The 19,913-nt window shown below is 36.8% G+C and overlaps 1 protein-coding gene across 7 annotated transcripts in view; it reads left to right on the forward strand.

Annotated features, from left to right (window-relative positions):
- Positions 1 to 19,913, forward strand: part of LOC149791252 (uncharacterized) — a 246,955-nt gene that overhangs the window by 61,939 nt on the left and 165,103 nt on the right. For 4 of the 7 annotated variants that reach the window (XM_089969728.1, XM_089969735.1, XM_089969736.1 and 1 more), the window contains exon 1: positions 17,388 to 17,452. The exons of the other annotated variants lie outside the window; for them this stretch is intronic. In XM_089969728.1, the coding sequence (XP_089825854.1) occupies positions 17,403 to 17,452 (50 nt within the window). In that variant the 5' untranslated portion in view covers positions 17,388 to 17,402. Of the gene's footprint in view, positions 1 to 17,387; positions 17,453 to 19,913 lie in introns of those variants that run through there. 7 annotated transcript variants of the gene reach the window in all.

The following is a 19,913-nucleotide window of genomic DNA, read 5'->3' on the forward strand; positions in this document are numbered from 1 at the left end:
GTAACTTAGACTGTTTATTAATTAAGTTGACTGGTTACTTGGACTGTTTAATTCAGCTGACTGGTAACTTTAATTCGGCTGAGGGGGCGCTCACCAATTAATATGTACTTTAGAGAGAGTGACGTATGTAAGGTGAAGTAGTTTGCATTTAAAACATGCACATTGGAGAGAATGTTGCCATACCTATATGCTACAGTAATGTAATGTGGATGATATTTCTTTGGATATTGTACTTTTGGAAATTTTACATGATTTAAGCACGCTGCTAACTAAAATGACTGCTCCCTTGTGTTAAAAAATCAGCCTGAATTAGTCTAAAGTACACTATACATAGCAGTTGTTAAAATAGGGAAAATGAATTTTGCCAGACTAGACAATACCAGCTTCTGAAAGTGCAATGAATGAATTACCAAATATATAAAATGTAAAAAAAGTTATTGGCTCTTTTTTATACAATTTACCTCTGAAGTTCAGGAAGTGAAAATGACAAGTAGAGCTAGCACTTTTTTGAAAGGTGCACATTTGAAGTAAGGCCAAGCTGTAAACTCTATAACCCATAGTACACCCATCAATCATACACCAAAATAAAGGAATTAAAGGTTCTTTGCATTATACCTAAGCTATACAAGGTCTTTTTTAAATAGCCAGTATAATCAGTGAGGAAAGCCGGGGAATTTTCTTTTTCTTTAAAATCCTAACCCTATGGAAATGCGAAACTGTATAGTGCCACCTGAGTGGTAGCTTTGACTGTTTAATTCAGCTGACTGGTAACTTGGACTGTATAATTCAGCTGACTGGAAGCTTTGACTGTTTAATTCAGCTGACTGGTAAGTTTAATTCAGCTGACTGGTAACTTTAATTCAGCTGACTGATAACTTGGACTGTTTAATTTAGCTGACTGGTAACTTAGACTGTTTAATTCAGCTGACTGGAAGCTTTGACTGTTTAATTCAGCTGACTGGTTACTTTCTTTAATTCAGCTGACTGGTAACTTTGATAAAGATGCCAACGGGTACCCAGATATTCGGGTACCCACCCATTGATAATAACCCATGTAATAAAATGAACAACTGGGTACCCGTTTAAATAAAAAAAAGTATTCCATGTTCAGATCGAGACACAGAATACCAATTACAGAAGTTTGTTTTGTGTGTGCATTTATTCATCATTACTGGGGCTAGTATAGTTGCTTACAATTTACTTGTCATACATGTACTATATAATAATATGAGGTAGGACACTTCTCTCCTTTCTCATGCGACCTATTTAAGAATCAGTGATGATATTTAAAGGTAGACTGTCCCAACTTCGTGCCTGTCCATGGTTTGTACACCATTTTTATTGCACCATAAACGCACTTGTTTTGAGATCCTGATGACTTTAGCAACTTTGAGACCCCTGATGTAATCCATTTTTGATTGTGAGACTGCTAGTTTTTGCATTAAGTTGCCATCTTTACTTGTGGCTGGTCTCGTACTTGACCTTCGATGTTAGCTATTGGTATGGATCTGATAAAAATGTATATATGGAGACAAATACAGAAAACTGAATTAAAAGTAAAATTACTGTCAAACTACCATGATATATGCAGGTTGACAAAAACATTACTACCACTAGAAAATTTTACAATAAAAACTTATGAGTGGCCTCTGCTGTGAGTGACCACCTGTCATTTCTGACCACAATCATAACGCACAAATCAATATCATTATATAGAAGTTTGTTTCATCCGATGTCCCAGTCACCAAGCTGTCATCTATTCAGGTTGGTGCGACCAGGTTACAGACTTGTTTTTGAGTTAACCCTGTCTGTCTTCTTTCAATTCAGCCATTCACTTTTGTCTCTGAGTAAATGATTCTGTTTCTGGATGAGATGTCTTTTTATTTCATTAATTGTTACATATGTCATACACATGTAATGATTTTTCATATTTTCCCAAAGCCTGGTCTAAATCATCTTTACAGTTGATATTACCACTGAGCACTAATAATGTTAACACCTGGTATCTGAACACATTAACCCCTGGAGGTTTTTGTTGTTTTCATCTAAAATTCGAGTAGGAAACACATTTTGAAAGCTATTTCTGAATACATCCTAAAACACCAACTTCCAGGTGATCTTCCAATAACATACTGCCTAGTTGTGTTAGAAACATTGTTTTACATTGGATATTTAGCTTGCACATGAGCAGAAGGGTAAAAGTTGGATTTTTTTAAAACATTTTTTTTAACGGACCCATAATTTTTGTATTGAGACCACTCTTTATTCCAAATGCCTATCTTATCCTACTTTTTGCAGAAGTTCATCTGTTAGTTTGCAGTTCATACGGATCTGCCTTAGATCTGAGATCAAAAATCTAAAATCTGGACACGAAATTGGATTTTGACCATGGGCAAATTTTGGGTAGAAAAAAATGGGGTCCAAAAAACAAGGTTTTTCCCTCCGCATTTTGTAGTGCAACTAGAAATTCCAGACTTGTTGGTATCATTGTAGAGCTACTTCTGTCTACTTTTCTATAATACCACCCACTTTAGTGTATCATACATGATCTTGATGCTACAGAGCTGGGCAGTAGGCTACTACCTCCTGCCACTTAAACTCTTCACCAGGGGTTAATGTGTTAATAACAATGGAAGAACCTCCAACTAAAAAAAGATAAATTTAACACTGGAGAAAGTAATTATTTTAACTGAAAGAAGTGAAAAGAGCAGACCACTTGCAAAATAGCACTTTAAACATCTTTAAAACAAATTTAGGGTGTTACAAAAGGAAAAGGAGTAAATCAGAAACAGTTTCATATGCTAATACATGTACATTTGATCTTCAAATGCAAATGATTCATATTTAATGTTATTAGTATATCTTTATTGCTATATGATTTTTTAGATAAATACATACCATATTTTAGCAAGAACTATTAATAAAGAATAGAATATATGTACAGTGAATGTGATTGTGGCTATTTTACTTTAAATTGTTGTGAAACTGGAACTTGGAAACTGGTTATTTTGTACAAACCTGTTATGAGAGACCACCTGTCTTGAGAGACCATTTTTTGTTGGCAGAAGGGGCGGTCTCATAACAGGTTTTACTGTATCAATGAATTTAAGGTCAGCAGCATGTAGGGAGATGGTCAGGTAACTCCAAAACCGTGAGTTTTAATTGCTGCCTGAGGTTCAAGCAAATGATGACTGTCAACTATTGACAGTTTTGTCAGACAGATCTTGCTATGCTAATAAAAATAACTTTATGCTTTTTTCCCCACTAAAGTAACAATTTACTGTAACAAAAATAAAAAACCTCCAATTTTTGGCGTTTTCGACAATGAATTCCCCACTCAGATAATTTCAATGTCTAAGGTTACCAAATTACTATTACTGCAGAGCACCTTAAAAATTAAAATAACAACTGAAGTTTTCAAGCAGGGAACCATGTGGCTGCTAAAGTTTCATACATACTTGGAGGGCTGTAAAGACTTAATTGTTTTCTTTCATTGGTACATTTATTGTTCAGTTGTTACATATTGTTACATCTTTTTCTTTTTTTCTTTTATCTTGTTTGAAGAAGCTGTGGTGGCTCAGTGGTTTGTGTGCTGACTTGGGATCTAAAGGGTCAAGTTAAACTTCTCCCACTAAATCAACCTGGGTCAGCTGTCTTGGTGTGTCTTTGTGCAAGGTGCTTTTACTCTGAGGCGGACAAAAGCTGGTCCAATCAGAATGTTGTAGTTGAAATTTTAATGTCATATATCCAGAATTCCAGTTTCACGTTTTGTATCAGAAATGCTTGTCCTTAAAATTCCATTTTCTAGGTTGAGATTTTAGATTGCATTTGTTTAATTAAACAGTAGTAGTTGAAAGTTACATTTTCTATGTCGAGGTTTCAGGTTGTGTCATTTGAATTACATGGCGGTGATTGAAATTTCAGTGTCATAGGTTGAGAATTCCTAATTTACATTTTGGTTCAAAGAGTTTATGTTGAAAGTTCCATTTCGTATGTTGAGTATTTAAATTTCATATGTTAAATTACACATCACATGGTTGAAAATTCTATGTCCAATGTCGAGTTTTTAAATTGTATCTTATGAAATACATGGCGGTTGTAGAAATTTTAATGTCATATGTCGAGAGTTTCTATTTAACATGTTGAATCACACTGTGCTGAAAGTTCCATTTCGTATGTTGAGTTTTTAGACTATATCTGTTGAATTATACAGCGGTGATTGGACATTTTATGGTGCTTGTCAGAATTGTCATTTTATATATGGTGAAATGATGTGTTGGTGTTAAAAGTAACATTACACAATGTCCACTTTAACAATTCAAAATAATATAGAGTATTAAGATACATCATTCGTGTATTCAATTATTAGGTACCATTACATTTCATGCACTTACAGTTTAAAAGTTACCATTCACAGGTTGAGAATTGCTATGAATTTCTTTGCTAGAGGTCACGCTAATTAACGGACCACATTATTTTTAAACAAGGAGGCTGCTTCTTGTTGCTGTGAAATTCAACAGATGAAAAATAAATACTCGCCATATGAAATGGAACTTTCATCACAAACATTTACATACATGTGAATTAGGGATTCTCGACAGATGATATTGAAATTTAAAAACTACCGCTGTGTAATTAAAAAAATACACTGCAAAACGTTGACATAGGAAGTAGAACTTTAAACCACCACCATATAATTCAACACATAAAATCTAAAATCTCGATCTAGAAAATGTAACTTTAAGGACACGCAATTTGATTCAACACTTGATATTGGATTACTCGACACACGACACCAAAATTTCAACTGCAACTTTCTCATTAGATCAGCTTTTTTCTGCTACAGCACCTCATTCTTGATCACGGTTGCCTCAGCTCTAAATGACCTACTTGTGCTACTGTACTGTAAAACACCAAACCAAACCAGTTCTCTTGTAGGATTAGATATTTGCATTCATTTCAGAGAGTCTGTTCCTTAAGGTTTGAACAGATTTTATCTTTATATTTGTAAAAGTTAATATAGTCAGGATTGTGTTGACATACAGTGAAACCCACCTTTACATTCATACAAGTTAACTTTCAATTGATACTGTATAGCCAGGATTGTGTGTATGTGCTGTGAAATCCAACTTTACATTCGTAAAAGTAAGCTTTTAATCGATAGTGTATAGATAGGATTGTTCTGACATGCTGTCAAATCCTCCTTTACATTCGTAGTTGACATTTAAGTGATACTATATAGCCTGGATTGTGTTGATGTGCTGTCAAATCTTCCTTTACATTTGTAGTTGACATTTAATTGATACTGTATAGCCTGGATTGTGTTGATGTGTTGTCAAATCCTCTTTACATTTGTAGTTGACATTTAATTGATACTGTATAGCCTGGATTGTGTTGATGTGCTGTCAAATCCTCCTTTACATTTGTAGTTGACATTTAAGTGATACTATATAGCCTGGATTGTGTTGATGTGCTGTCAAATCCTCCTTTACATTCATAGAAGGTAACTTATAAACGATACTGTATAGTCAGGATTGTGTTGATGTGCTGTGAAACCTTGTACATACAAATATACTGTATATGGTGTTAGGTTGGATATAATCGAGGAGTACTGTGATCTAGAGACCAAGTTACAGAGTTATTGACCAGTTTTCGTCAGCTTGTTACTGTTCCTGAACATTTGCAGTAGAGAATGCTTTGAATAATCATTCACCCATTGTATTTTCCTGGAGTATAGCATGGTGTGTTTAGATTTGTGGACTTGGATTCGACTTGTTTTCCTGCAAATATGGGACCCTGGTATAATGTTCATAGTGCTGAAGACAGTAAATGCTACGTTGTCCTGCTTCACTTTGTTGGAAGTGTCAGATGCATTAGAGTAGCCAGTCAATTGATGCTCTATTTGCTATGCCTGATCGGCATATGGATTTTTGGAATAAACTCCATTTCATTTATTTTCATTAAGATATACAAAAGTTTAATGTATATTATTCTTGCTGAACACATTACATTCTATACAGTACTGTCATTTGGTGTCAAGAATGTTTTCAAATGTTATGTATAATCACATGTATCATGGGTTCAATTGTAGATCCTAATCAGTTGTTGTAAAAGGCATCCAACCAATATGGGTGTATGTTTGTTAAACTGATTACTCCTTCCGCATAGACCAAGATATCTGCCAGCACAATTTGCAACAGGTGATCTGGGTCCATGTTTTTTGTTGAATTGATTACTCCTATCGCATTATGCAACAGGTGATCTGGGTCCATGTTGTTGAATTGATTACTCCTACTGCATTATGCAACAGGTGATCTGGGTCTGTGTTGTTTGTTGAATTGATTACTCCTATCGTATAATGAACAGGTGATCTGAGTCCATGTTGTTGAATTGATTACTCCTACTGCATTATGCAGCAGGTGATCTGGGTCCATGCTGATTGTTGAATTGATTACTCCTATCGCATTATGCAACAGGTGATCTTGCCGGTAGCTTCTCGTGGGTCGGTGGTTCTTTCCGGGTTTTTCCGGGTTCTTCCTCCACCATTAATACTGGCTGCCATGTATAGCCTATCATGTGCTGAAAAATGGCGTTAAACCCTACAACAACAACAACAACAGCAACAGGTGATCTGGGTCCATGTTGTTTGTTGAATTGATTACTCCTACCGCATTATGCAACAGGTGATCTGGGTCCGTGCTGTTTGTTGAATTGATTACTCCTACCACATTATGCAACAGGTGATCTGGGTCCATGTTGTTTCTTGAATTGATTACTCCTACCGCATTATGCAACAGGTGATCTGGGTCCATGTTGTATGTTGAATTGATTACTCCTACCGCATTATGCAACAGGTGATCTGGGTCCATGTTATTTGTTGAATTGATTACTCCTACCGCATTATGCAACAGGTGATCTGGGTCCATGTTGTTGAATTGATTACTCCTACCGCATTATGCAACAGGTGATCTGGGTCCATGTTGTTTGTTGAATTGATTACTCCTACTGCATTATGCAGCAGGTGATCTGGGTCCATGTTGTATGTTGAATTGATTACTCCTACCGCATTATGCAACAGGTGATCTGGGTCCATGTTGTTGAATTGATTACTCCTACCGCATTATGCAACAGGTGATCTGGGTCCATGTTGTTTGTTGAATTGATTACTCCTACCGCATTATGCAACAGGTGATCTGGGTCCATGTTATTTGTTGAATTGATTACTCCTACCGCATTATGCAACAGGTGATCTGGGTCCATGTTGTTGAATTGATTACTCCTACCGCATTATGCAACAGGTGATCTGGGTCCATGTTGTTGGATTGATTACTCCTACCGCATTATGCAACAGGTGATCTGGGTCCATGTTGTTGAATTGATTACTCCTACCGCATTATGCGACAGGTGATCTGGGTCCTTGCTCTTGGATTGATTACTCCTACCACATTATGCGACAGGTGATCTGGGTCCGTGCTGTTGGATTGATTACTCCTACCGCATTATGCAACAGGTGCTCTGCGTCCGTGCTGTTGGATTGATTACTCCTACCGCATTATGCAACAGGTGATCTGGGTCCATGTTGTTGGATTGATTACTCCTACCACATTATGCAACAGGTGATCTGGGTCCATGTTGTTGAATTGATTACTCCTACCGCATTATGCAACAGGTGATTTGGGTCCGTGTTGTTGGATTGATTACTCCTACCGCATTATGCAACAGGTGATCTGAGTCCGTGCTGTTGAATTGATTACTCCTACCGCGTTATGCGACAGGTGATCTGGGTCCATGTTGATTGTTGAATTGATTACTCCTACCGCATTATGCAACAGGTGATCTGGGTCCATGTTGATTGTTGAATTGATTACTCCTACCGCATTATGCAGCAGGTGATCTGGGTCCATGTTGATTGTTGAATTGATTACTCCTACCGCATTATGCGACAGGTGATCTGGGTCCATGTTGTTGAATTGATTACTCCTACCGCATTATGCAACAGGTGATCTGGGTCCATGTTGTTGAATTGATTACTCCTACCGCATTATGCAACAGGTGATCTGGGTCCATGTTGTTGAATTGATTACTCCTACCGCATTATGCAACAGGTGATCTGGGTCGGTGCTGTTGGACCTGACTCCTTGTACATGAATATAAATGGTACACCAACCTATGTACATGTAGGCGGCCTCACTTGATAAGAAGGCAGGTCAAAATCTGGACAGGAAAAACTTGCCCTCCAACTTGTTACTTATGTAATCTTCCCTAAATTGTAAAATGTTGAACAGTTGTCAGAGTTGCAACAAACTAGTGATTCAAGAGATAGGCTGAAATTTATTTATCACAATGCTGTCAAATCTATCCAGATTCTCCAAGACAGCTAACTCTTTTCTCGTGATATCGTATTGCAACATCTCACTGTTGATAATGGTTGTGATGTACAATTTTTTTTTATGCAAGTCCGCATTCCTCAGATTGCTTTTGTTTTATTTCATTTTCTAAATTTTAATTTTGTTCAGATGGATATTGAATGAAACATTTTGTACAAGAATGCTGCATGTTCATAAGCAAAAAATCACTTCAGACATAATTTATACAAATCCAAGCAAGATTTAATTTTATGTCAAAACTTGTAATTGTCTGCAACTGTTACATAAAGTATTTTGATTTTGTAAAATTTATATTTATATGATAAATATACAAATACTATTCATCCTTGAATTGTCTTCATTTTCATTTATTAATATTTAGTGCAAGTAGGCCTTGTTAGTATGAGCAGGCCATGCTAATTTGCATAGGTCTTGTTAGTGTGAGTAGGCCTTGTTAGTATGAACAGGCCATGCTAATCTGCATAGGTCTTGTTAGTGTGAGTAGGCCTTGGTAATGTGTGTAGGCATTGTTAGTGTGAGTAGGCCTTGCTAATGTGTGTAGGCATTGTTAGTGTGAGTAGGCCATGTTAATCTGCATAGGCCTTGTTAGTGTGAGTAGGCCATGCTAATCTGCATATGCCTTGTTAGTGTGAGTAGAGTTTGCTAATGTGAGTAGGCCTTGTTAGTGTGAGTAGGGATTGCTAATGTGTGTAGGCCTTGTTTGTGTGAGTAAGCCTTGCTATTGTGTGTAGGCCTTGTTAGTGTGAGTAGGCTTTGCTAATGTGTGTAGGGCTTGTTAGTATGAGTAGGCCATGTTAATCTGTATAGGCCTGGTTAGTGTGAGTAGGGCTTGCTAATGTGTGTAGGCCTTGGTAGTGTGAGTAGGGCTTGCTAATGTGTGTAGGCCTTGTTAGTGTGAGTAAGCCTTGCTAATATGTGTAGGCCTTGTTAGTGTGTGTAGGCCTTTTTACTGTGAGTAAGCCTTGTTAATATGTGTAGGCCTGTGGACTAAAATGTTAAATCACATTTTACAAACCTTGTAAACAGCTTCATGAAGAAGAGAATGCCATTTAATATGGTTATGTTTTCATGTTATTCATGCTTCACAGCATTTATCCTATTTTATTTTATAATCCATGGAAATTTTCGGAATAAAGTTGTTCACTGCAGCGGTCTCAAACTCAGATCACGACAAGAGCCACATAATGACTAGCACATTGGCCCAAGAATTGCACCAGTGAAACCATTTCTTTCGGTGAAATTGGCTCAATTAAAAGGCTGTTGAAATGATGCAAACAAGAAGTAAGTGATGTAACACTCAAATTTTTATCAAAACTCGCTGGTTTTGAAGAAAAAAATTGCATTATTAATTATTTTATAAATTCCGGGTGAAATAACTCCATGGGCAATGTTTTTTGAGACCCAATGTTTGTTATTTTACAAAACTTGATTTATTTGATAATTTTTAACTGAAATTTCAAGTGAGCTCAGATGCTGTTACTTGTAATATTAATAGGAACACATATTCTCTCTCTCATACACACACACACAAATCATGATCGATTTGGGGCCCCGAGTGGCCAGGTGGTCTTAAGCGCTAACCATTATGGATCACTGCCATGTCACCTCTGTCTGCGTGGGTTCAAGTCTCGGGCTCGACTAGTGTGGGTATGTGAGAAAGCTTGCCGGCAGCTTCTCGTGCATCGTTCGTTCTTTCCAGGGTTTTCATGGGTTCTTCCTCCATCATTAATACTGGCCGCCATGTATAACCTATTGTGTGCTGAAAAATGGCGTTAAACTCCATTACAACATTACAGCAGCAACATTAACAACATGATCAATTCGAGTATATATATATATATATATATATATATATATATATATATATATATATATATATATATATATATATATATCTATATATCAGATGTGCTACATGGCAAAACGTGTAGTGCTCTCTGTGACAAGTGTTTTGAATATCCTGTTTTAGAAAAATTATAAAATGTATTTATTTTAAAAAGGTGGGCAATTATGTTAACATTTTACACATGTTCTTATTGATTACACATTTTATCATGGTATGGATTTTTGCTTTAAATGGTCTTACGATTAATGCATCCCTGCTTGGTACCTTGGTATGGATGTTTCCTTTAAATGGTCTTACCATTGCTGCATCCCTGCTTGGTACTTTGGTATGGATTTTTGCTTTAAATGGTCTTACATTGCTGCATCCCTGCTTGGTACCTTGGTATGGATTTTTGCTTTAAATGGTCTTACCATTGCTGCATCCCTGCTTGGTACCTTGGTATGGATTTTTACTTTAAATGGTCTTGTCATTACCCCATTCCTGGTTTTCTTAAAATTTTGGGACATGGCACAATTATGATGTTGCAGAAGGTGGTTAATGTTGTATTGTTCTGATACACACAGTATGCTGTGGAAAGAAGTACTTTGTAATAGTCAGCCAGCTGATACTATTGTTTTCATGGTGGCCTATTTGACAGGATGAATATAGATTTTTTAGATTTGAATTTCCTATTTTGTTTTCATTCAGGTATAGCACCACAACAGCATGTATTGACATATTGGGAAGTTTTGTTTTTGCATTGTCTTCTGTGAGGAAGAAATCAATTGTAAATAATTGCTCTTCTGTTGAACTTGGAAAACTGGTAGCCATTATCTGCAGTTATGATCAGAGATCCCATTAACCATACAATTCAGTTCCCTCCAACACAGTGTAATTTTTGCTAAGAGTATATATCCAGTCCACTATGAAATTAATGGGTAAAATAGAATACTATATTTGTTTAAGTAAGAATTACTTACGAAGAGTGCAGTATCATTGGGTATGGACCGTTCAGAGGACAGGATATGAACCACCAGGTTGAAGTGGCCTGAGCCAAAGAAGAGGTCAATATCAACCCAATATTTCAGATTCTGGCCCAAAGGCAGTTAATACCCAATATTAGTTGTGTTTGAAAATTATCATATGCCTGGCGCCAAAGTATTTGTCACATGACCCAATTATATTGTCAGAACATTGGTTTTTCTGGCCAATGACTATGTATAAAGCTACCGTAACAAAGCACAGTGGCTTCAATAAAAGTGGTTATTTTTCAGCATATATTGTGTAGCAGTTACTGTCTACATTACATTATTTCAAAAAGTTGATATTAAAAATTTTGAAATTTCTTGCATTATTTCATTTATTTATGATCTGCATCCTTTTCCATTTGATACAGATTTGTCTGATTGTAGAATACTTGACTTTTTAGGTCTGCTGGTCATAGACTAGAAGACCTTATGAGTTGGTCTGTTGTCTGTCATTTATTTCTGTCCATCCATTATCACAAGTTATTATTTTTACTCATTACACATTCGTCCCAAGGTCTAGTTGGTCCTATATCAAAACCATGCTGCTTGGACATCCAATATGGCTGCCCCAGTGGCCATTTTGAAAATCTTGTAATCACCACTCCTTCTGAATAGATGGTCATATCAGCATAGGGTTTTCACTTAAAGGCTTCTTGTGCTGATCTGACATCCAGTTTGGTTACCGTAACAGCTATCTTGAAAAGCTTACTACATGTAGTCCAGAATGGAACCTCATATCGACATGGAGTTTTCACCAGAAGACTTCTTTTGATGTCTAGTTGGTGTTCGTTAAAAATGGTTCCAGTCTGATGCCCAATATATCCAACATGGTGATTAAGTTGAAAATATACAAACTTCTCTTGAATGGATGGTCATAGCAAAATGGAATTTTCACTGAATGACTTCTTATGAAGTAGATTTGGTCCATAACGAAAATGGTACCAGTCTGAAATCCAATATGGCTAAAACAGTGGCCATCTTGAAAATCTTGTGGATGATCATACTGATATTTTGCTTTCACCAAAAGACTAATTATAGTATCAGGTTGGTCATAATAGGAAATAGTGCCGATTTCATATCTAATATGGCACTGAAAATTTTGCTATTGTCACTTGTCCAAAATGAAAGCCATTTCAGCCTTGAGATTCCACAAGACACCTCATGATGTCTTGTTGGTCTATACAATATATTGGTCCTAAATGAAAAATGTTGCCAATCTGAAATCAGTCTGTCCAAAAAGTCGGTCCATAACAGCAGCAGCTGTTGTTATTGGGTTTAATGCCATTTTTTAGCATAAGATAGGCTATACATGGCGGCCAGTATAAATGGTGGAGGAAGAATCCGGGAAAACCCCGGAAAGAACCACTGACCCACGAGAAGCTACCAGCAAGCTTTCTCACATACCTGCTTTGGCCAAGCCTGAGACTCGAACCAATGCAGACAGAGGTGAGATGGCAGTGACTCGTAACGGTGAGTGCTTTAGACCACTCAGCCACTCGAGGCTCACAGCAGCAGCTAATTTGAAGTTTATGTTATTGTTGAAGAATGTCAGTGATGGTTTCAACACTTATTAATTAATTAAAAGGAAGAAATAATCGTGTCTTGAATTCTTGAAAATTATTTTTGGCCAATAGAGCATCATTCGCTTCAAGGGACTCTTGTTTTAAAAATGTTATTTTCACATTTCTCCATCAATGAAAGACAGTCTTACATGAGTTGATAGACCAAAACCCATTTCAGTTTATGGGTTCTACACCAGCGGCATAGAGGGAGGTATTGCCCCACCCATCCACTCTACTTTTCCAACTTCATGATAGTTTGTGTGCAGTAGAAGTCTAGCCATGTGAATTAAATTCAGTGTTCACTTATTAGTCTTTGTTTTCTGTGTTTGCTTCTTGGTGTTGGACTATGTAGACCTCATTGCTTACGGCAGTAAAAGTTGAAATGTCACCACGTTATGCTAGAACCTCATTCTTTGGAAAAGATTCGGTGACCATAGTTACGGCATCCCATATGCATATACAGAGTCAAGGAGAAATGCATACTGTATGTACTTATAAGTGCAGCTGCAAATTGCACAGACCCAGAGCTGCTGTAGCATAATGTACTGGTTGCTGTAGCATAATGTACAGGTAGATCTCTGTGCAGTTTTTAAGACCAATCAGTAGAATAAACACCATAGACCCAGATCTTGTACCTTGGCAGATCAGAATCTTTGTTGTTTTTAATTTGACTCAACTTGTAGATGAGTATATTAAATAAAACCATATACATATATTTACATAATGTGCCAGCAGATCTGGGTCTATGCAGTTATTTTGGAGTAATGAGTAGAACAAACATAAACCCTGGGCTGCTGGCATATTGTACCATGGCAGATCAGAGTGTGTTGCAATGACTGGACTTGAACTCGAGTACATACGGTATATGATGTACTAGATGGGATGTATAAAGGTTTTATTTGTTAAAATAGCTTCAACATTGATGCAAAATGGCAAATGATTTAGGTACAGTTCTGCAATAAGGATATTTTGTTTATTTAAATGGAATAAGCTGTCGTTTGTTTCAACTCAAGTTGTCCAAATTTTCCAAGTGTCCAAAGTCCTGTTGAACAGCTGAAGATATCCTAAGACAAAGGTTGTAACTTGCCCAGAAGTTGTAGCTCAACTGGTTGAGGACCTGTCTTCTACCAATGCCAGTTTGATATCTAACATATTCACCTTGAAAGACCTTGTGATGTGGGATCTTTATAGTAATCGCCTTGTCTGTCCATCTGTACACCAGTCCATTTGTGCATCTGTCCACTGTCCATCTGTACAACAGTCTATCCATTTGTTTACATTTTTAAAAACCAGCGTAGTTCTGCAGCACATCATTGGATGCCATTTGGTAAACATTATCTATTACATGTAGATGTACATTGTAATGTTTCTTCTTTTCAAGCCCACTTGGGATGGAGTGTTAGGCCTTTTTTTCATCAATATTACATCTCCACTAAGGCAGATCCCTTGAACCACATAGTTTAAGAACCATTCAGCATGTTCATTGCAAAACAATGCTTCGTAATGTTTTACAGATACCATCTTTGTTAGCCAAGGCTCAGATATGATAACCTTATCTACACCATGGTGGATTGAACAGATATTTTAGTGCTTTGTCCTAATGACATCTATTGGATGTCATGTGTTGCCTCCCCTAGTATGTAATGCCAACTAACCAATTGTGTGTAGCAGCGGTGTTTTTGACTGAAAATGATGGAGGCAATTGACCTGAAAAGAATACTTTGTAAGTTTAACATTGAAAGTATGACTATGTACCAAAGTGAAGCCATTACAGGTGTATTGGAGTAAAAGGTATTCATTCAAACATGGACTGGCAGTGGAAAATTACTTATTTGTCAAGCTGTGTGCTCCCCTTGTCTCGTTCATGTAGGAACAGTGTTCAGATTTGAACAACTTAATTTGATTTGATGTGGATGCCTGCCGCCACATCCAGTGAAAATCACAGACTCGAAGCACAGAAATATCTGCTTGATACGCTAAGGTGTAGATAGGATTATCACATATGAACCTTGGCTAGTGAAGATGTACAAGCTACACTCACCCTTATTTTGACTGTTGTAATATAATATGGGGAAAGACATCTGATGGTAGCATTAAGACGCTAATTTGGTTGCACAAATGAGCCTATAAGATAATATAATACTAGATGGGCAGACTGAAAACATAGAGGCAATGCAGTGTATCCCCTAGGGGTGCAAGACTGAGAGTCAACAATCTCCTTGGAGACAAAACTGGGGGTTCGACTGAGTAAAAAACAAACTTTGGTATCAAGACTGGGGGTCAAATTAAAAATTGGAGGGTCTCTGAAACACAAACGAGGGTAAAGGGAAACACTGCAATGTATACTTTAAAAATCCTACCATTTCAATAATAACTTTAACTTCAGAAAGTTAAAATGATGTACAGTTTCTGTCAAGTGTTTCAGATTTCTTTGAGAAATAATCTTCATCACAGAGAAACCAGCAACACCCCAAAACCTTAGATAAATGACTACCAAAAACTTTCTACTTCCAAAACCAAAAAGTTCATTTTTCAATGCTTGGAGGACCATTTTGTGAAATAAAATCGGAAAAGAAATAAAGAATCATAAATCAGAGAATCATTCAGCCAATCAGCTTGTCACCATTGATATATTCAATGATGAAAGTCTTAACACATTAACCCCTAGCGACGACTTAATGGGGCAGGAGGTAGTAGCCTACTGCCGAGCTCTGTAGCGTCATGGTCATGCATGATACACTAAAGTGGGTGGTGTTATATAAAGGTAGACAGATCTAGCTCTACAATGATACCAACAAATCTGGAATATCTAGTTGCACTACAAAATACACATTAAAAAACTTCATTTTTTGGACCCGATTTTATTCTACCCTAATTTCGCCCTTGGTCGGAATCCAATTTTGTGTCCAGATTTTAGACTTTTCGGACTCAGATCTAAGGCGAACCTGTATGAACTGCAAACAGACAGATGAGCCTTTGCAAAAAGTAGGATAAGATGGGCATTTGGAATAAAGAGTGGTCTTGATACAAAAAAATGTACTGTTTAGCAACAAAAAAAAACAACAAAAAAATTCAACTTTTACCCTTTTGCTCATGCGCGAGTCAAATAGCCAATGAAAATCAATGTTTACGGATCTATTCAGAAGTAGCTTTCAAAATGTGTTTCCTGCTCTATTTTCAGTCAAAAATCTCATGGGGTTAATATGTTAATACTACAAAGCCTTTCCATCTCCTTCCATTATTATTTGTGTAGAAATATATACTGGTATGTGCTACGCACGAGTTTAACTTTGACACCTGCACTACATCGATAGTGATTTTAGCTGTGAGTGTAGATTTAATTTACACATGTAGTTGTCTGGTATGGGTTAATAATTTCTGTGTGTTTTGTGTGGACACATGGATGTGTATCATTTCAGGTCAAATTTTGATGGAGTTGTTGCCCTTCATCCATTAATATTACATCGGCACAGTAGCAAAATCTTGAAACTAGCATCCATTGTATTCTGATGCAGTTTGGTGTGTACACTGGTCTCATCAACTACCTGCTATTTCTGTGGGTTTTGTCACATCTGCTGCATTTTAGATAAGGTTGTGACTTTTGGCAGTTTATATCTTCACATACGTTGTAAGGTAATAGCTTGTGCTTGTTTACCCAGAATTGGACACGTATGTCTGGAGTTGACTTTTTTTTTTGTTTATCTTGTACTTAGTGTAAGACACGTTAGCCATTTCAGGATCAGTATTTGGTCTCTTGTTGGAAAATTCTCATTTATGTTGGCTGCTTCTTTGATGCCATACAATAGTTTTCTGCAAAGTCTTGTAATTAGTGATTTGTACAGGCCTTGATTCCTTCCTTGATTGTGACTGTAATGTGTAGATGAACAATATTAGGAGCATTTGAGTCTTTTCTCTGAAATTTCTCCTAGACAGGAACTCAGTTGGCTGCAGCGTGGATGCCATAACCCAATTCTTGGCCAAGTGTTACAATGTAATCAATGACTCATGCTGGTCTAGATATCCAGGATGGAACAATTACCTCTAGAGCAGACTGGTTTGTGATTTATTGTGCAAAGTTATTGACAAGAACTGATGATTGCCACTGAAAGGCAATTTCTTTGCAGCTAGACATGCAGTTGTGTTCAAGTGCTGTACTTGGGTCTAATTTTCTCATTCATCAATATCACAGAATGCCGAAGACTGTAAAATGAATAAATACTCCAACTAGACTGGAACTAACTACTTTTCAACTAACTGTATGTATGTACTTGCTAAAAAGCTTGGACAGATTCACAGTCTCAGTTCATAAATGTGAAGAAAATCATTCCAATTAAAATCGCAGACAAAACCAAGTGTCAGCAGAAGAGATTCTGAATGTGCTGCAATAGCGAAACCTTCCCCCTGTACGAATATTTAGCTTAATTGGTCATTGACTTGAGTTTGTTATCGTTTCATGTCCCTAAGTACTTCAAGAATAGCTGTGCTGATCACTACTCATGAATGGATGGTCGTATTAGCATGGGGTGGGTGTGGTCCTAAATAAAATTGGTAGCAATCTGACATACAATGTGGCCACCAAACTTATGGTTTCTCTTTCTGAATGGATAGCTATGTTGACGGTTTTTGTAAGGAGACTAATTATGGTGTCAGGTTAGTCCTAAATTTAGATGGTGGCATGTGTGTGTGTGTGTGATTTGGAATTTTAATGTAGCTTTAACAATTGTTCAGCCATAACGCTACGATGTCTGCAGTGAGACAGTTGATAGTGATGTCTAGCACTAGGGCATCATGCCGCAGACATGTAGTATGATGTCCCACCAGTATAGCCAATATTATGGCCATCTTGAAACTTGTATCACTATTCCTCCTGAATGAAAGGTAATGTTGCCAGGGGCTTTTCACCAGAAGACTTGTGATGTCAGACTGGTCCTAAATGAATGCTGTGCTTTAATGAATGGTATTAGAGAAGGTGCTGTACATGGATTACATGTTGATCTTTTTGCAGTTCACTTTTATGAAAAATGTCAAGATCCTTTTTTATTTATTGAATTGATGGTTGTAATATCTTTGATACCAAATATGTTATTACCATATTTTCTCACTTATGAGTCAAGTCCAGTGGCAAGCAACATAGACCCTGATGTGCCATCCTGTTTATTATTTTCTAACATACAGCATAGATGCAGATCTGCAGCACATGTGATGGCAGATCTGGGTCCATGCATTTCACAGTTGTATTTTGAATTAAATGTGAGATGTTATATTGTTCTTAGTATGTCTGAAAATGATCTGTGATATATACATTTTTAACTAGATGATTACAGTGAAACCTCATGATACACTTATGCAAAAATATGATTTATTCACAAAGAGGGCAAGAAGAAATACACAGTTAGGGCAGAAAAATAATACCCATGTGCAATGGTAACCTTAGTTATAAAGTATTCTTCTTGTATTGATGGTATTTGATGTAATTAAGTGGTAAGTTTGACCCAGGTAAATGTACATCTCCTGGGTATACATAGATGTACAAGTGACTTTAGGTTGTGTCCACTTAAACAGTTAATAAGCAGGATATTAGTGTTGGCACTTCTCTAGAGCCTTCAGCTTGTATGTAATATTCAAGGGGTGGGGGGCAATTTGTATGTTTATCAGTTTATATGTTCATCTGTTCCTTGATTTTGTAGAGATTATGGGATACCTGCACTGATTTTTTTTGTGTGTGAAGTGATGAGAGTTGTTGTAATGAAGCTCTAATGAAATATTTTATTTTTTAAATGGCAGCGGTGGTTCAGAGAGTAATCCTCTTTGAATTGCATGCATACTGCCAAGTTCTGCAATGAGATATATAACAGCAAATGGTGTTGATGTAGACCTTCAATCCTAAAACAAGGTAACATATCAGGTTATAGAGCTCAAGGATCTATCATATTCGTACAGAAAATATGTGTATAGGAAGGGATCAGATTCTTTCCTATAACATTTTACTAAAATTCTGCAGCTATACAATAAATTGGAAAGTTTTGCCATTTAGCCAACCTGTGCACACAGTGCTTGAGACAGAATTTTTTTACTTTGATACGTGATCGATGCAAAGCCTGCTCATCTTTGGTTTCTGCACAACTTTGTCTTGTTATATTTCGTTGTAACTTGCCGCTAGTGATTCGAACATGTAGTAAAGAACTTTCCGTAGATTTTGTGTTAAGTGTTGTTTTCTTTTATATATTTTTTTCTCCCCTTATGAAGCACTTCCTTAGCTCGAAACATTGAGAAACCATTTTGTATTTGTTCAGTTATCAATTTTTTGTCATACATAAAAGAGAGAGAGAGAGAGAAGTCTAGTCCCCCAGAGGAAGCATTATATCAGTAAAAGGGCAGATGCAGTTGGGTTGATGACAGAACACCACAGAAACATTGGGGCAATTTTTATTTGCAGGTTAATATAATTTTTGAAGAATGAACTTGGAATTGTTATTCATTGCTTAAATCCACTGTTTGAAACATCTTGAGACTTTGGTTATAAAATCTACACGAGTATTAATGTTGACCTGACGGAAGTTGCAGTACAGTTTAAAGTCAGACATGAACTATAATGTGCACCATTTGCATTTTGATAGCTTCAATGTCTTTTATGAATAGCCTCAAGGGAAAGCTTTTATACCTTAAGGAAAAATTATATGCAGTATCAGATCTGACCTGGTTCAGATTCCTCTCACTATTTGATAATGTGCAGATAATCTGAAATAATCTATCTCAGTCACCATTTTGAGTCCTTGGAGAACACTGCTAGTATGCAAGATGAATTCCAAAAATACAGAGCTGCAGTAGCTCCAGGGTTAGTCTGGGCAACAAGCACCTGATCAGAACTTGTACTGGAGGTTAATGTGTCCTTTCAACTAGATGGCCCCTGAGGCCATGCATCCTAATGTGCTAATAAATCAAAATTAGGAAATGCAGGGTGACACAGTTTGGAATGAATCACTTCTTCTTTTCCTCCCTTTTTCTTGTCTGTTTTTTTCCCCAGAATGTTTTATGTTTGTTTTCTGGTTCTAATCCACTTGGATTGTGCTCATTTTGCCAAGTATTTGGACCTGCAGATCTAGGTTAAATA

The sequence above is a fragment of the Sinohyriopsis cumingii genome, chromosome 9 (assembly GCF_028554795.1).
Source record: "Sinohyriopsis cumingii isolate HCF-2022 chromosome 9, ASM2855479v2, whole genome shotgun sequence".
NCBI lineage: Eukaryota > Metazoa > Mollusca > Bivalvia > Unionida > Unionidae > Sinohyriopsis > Sinohyriopsis cumingii.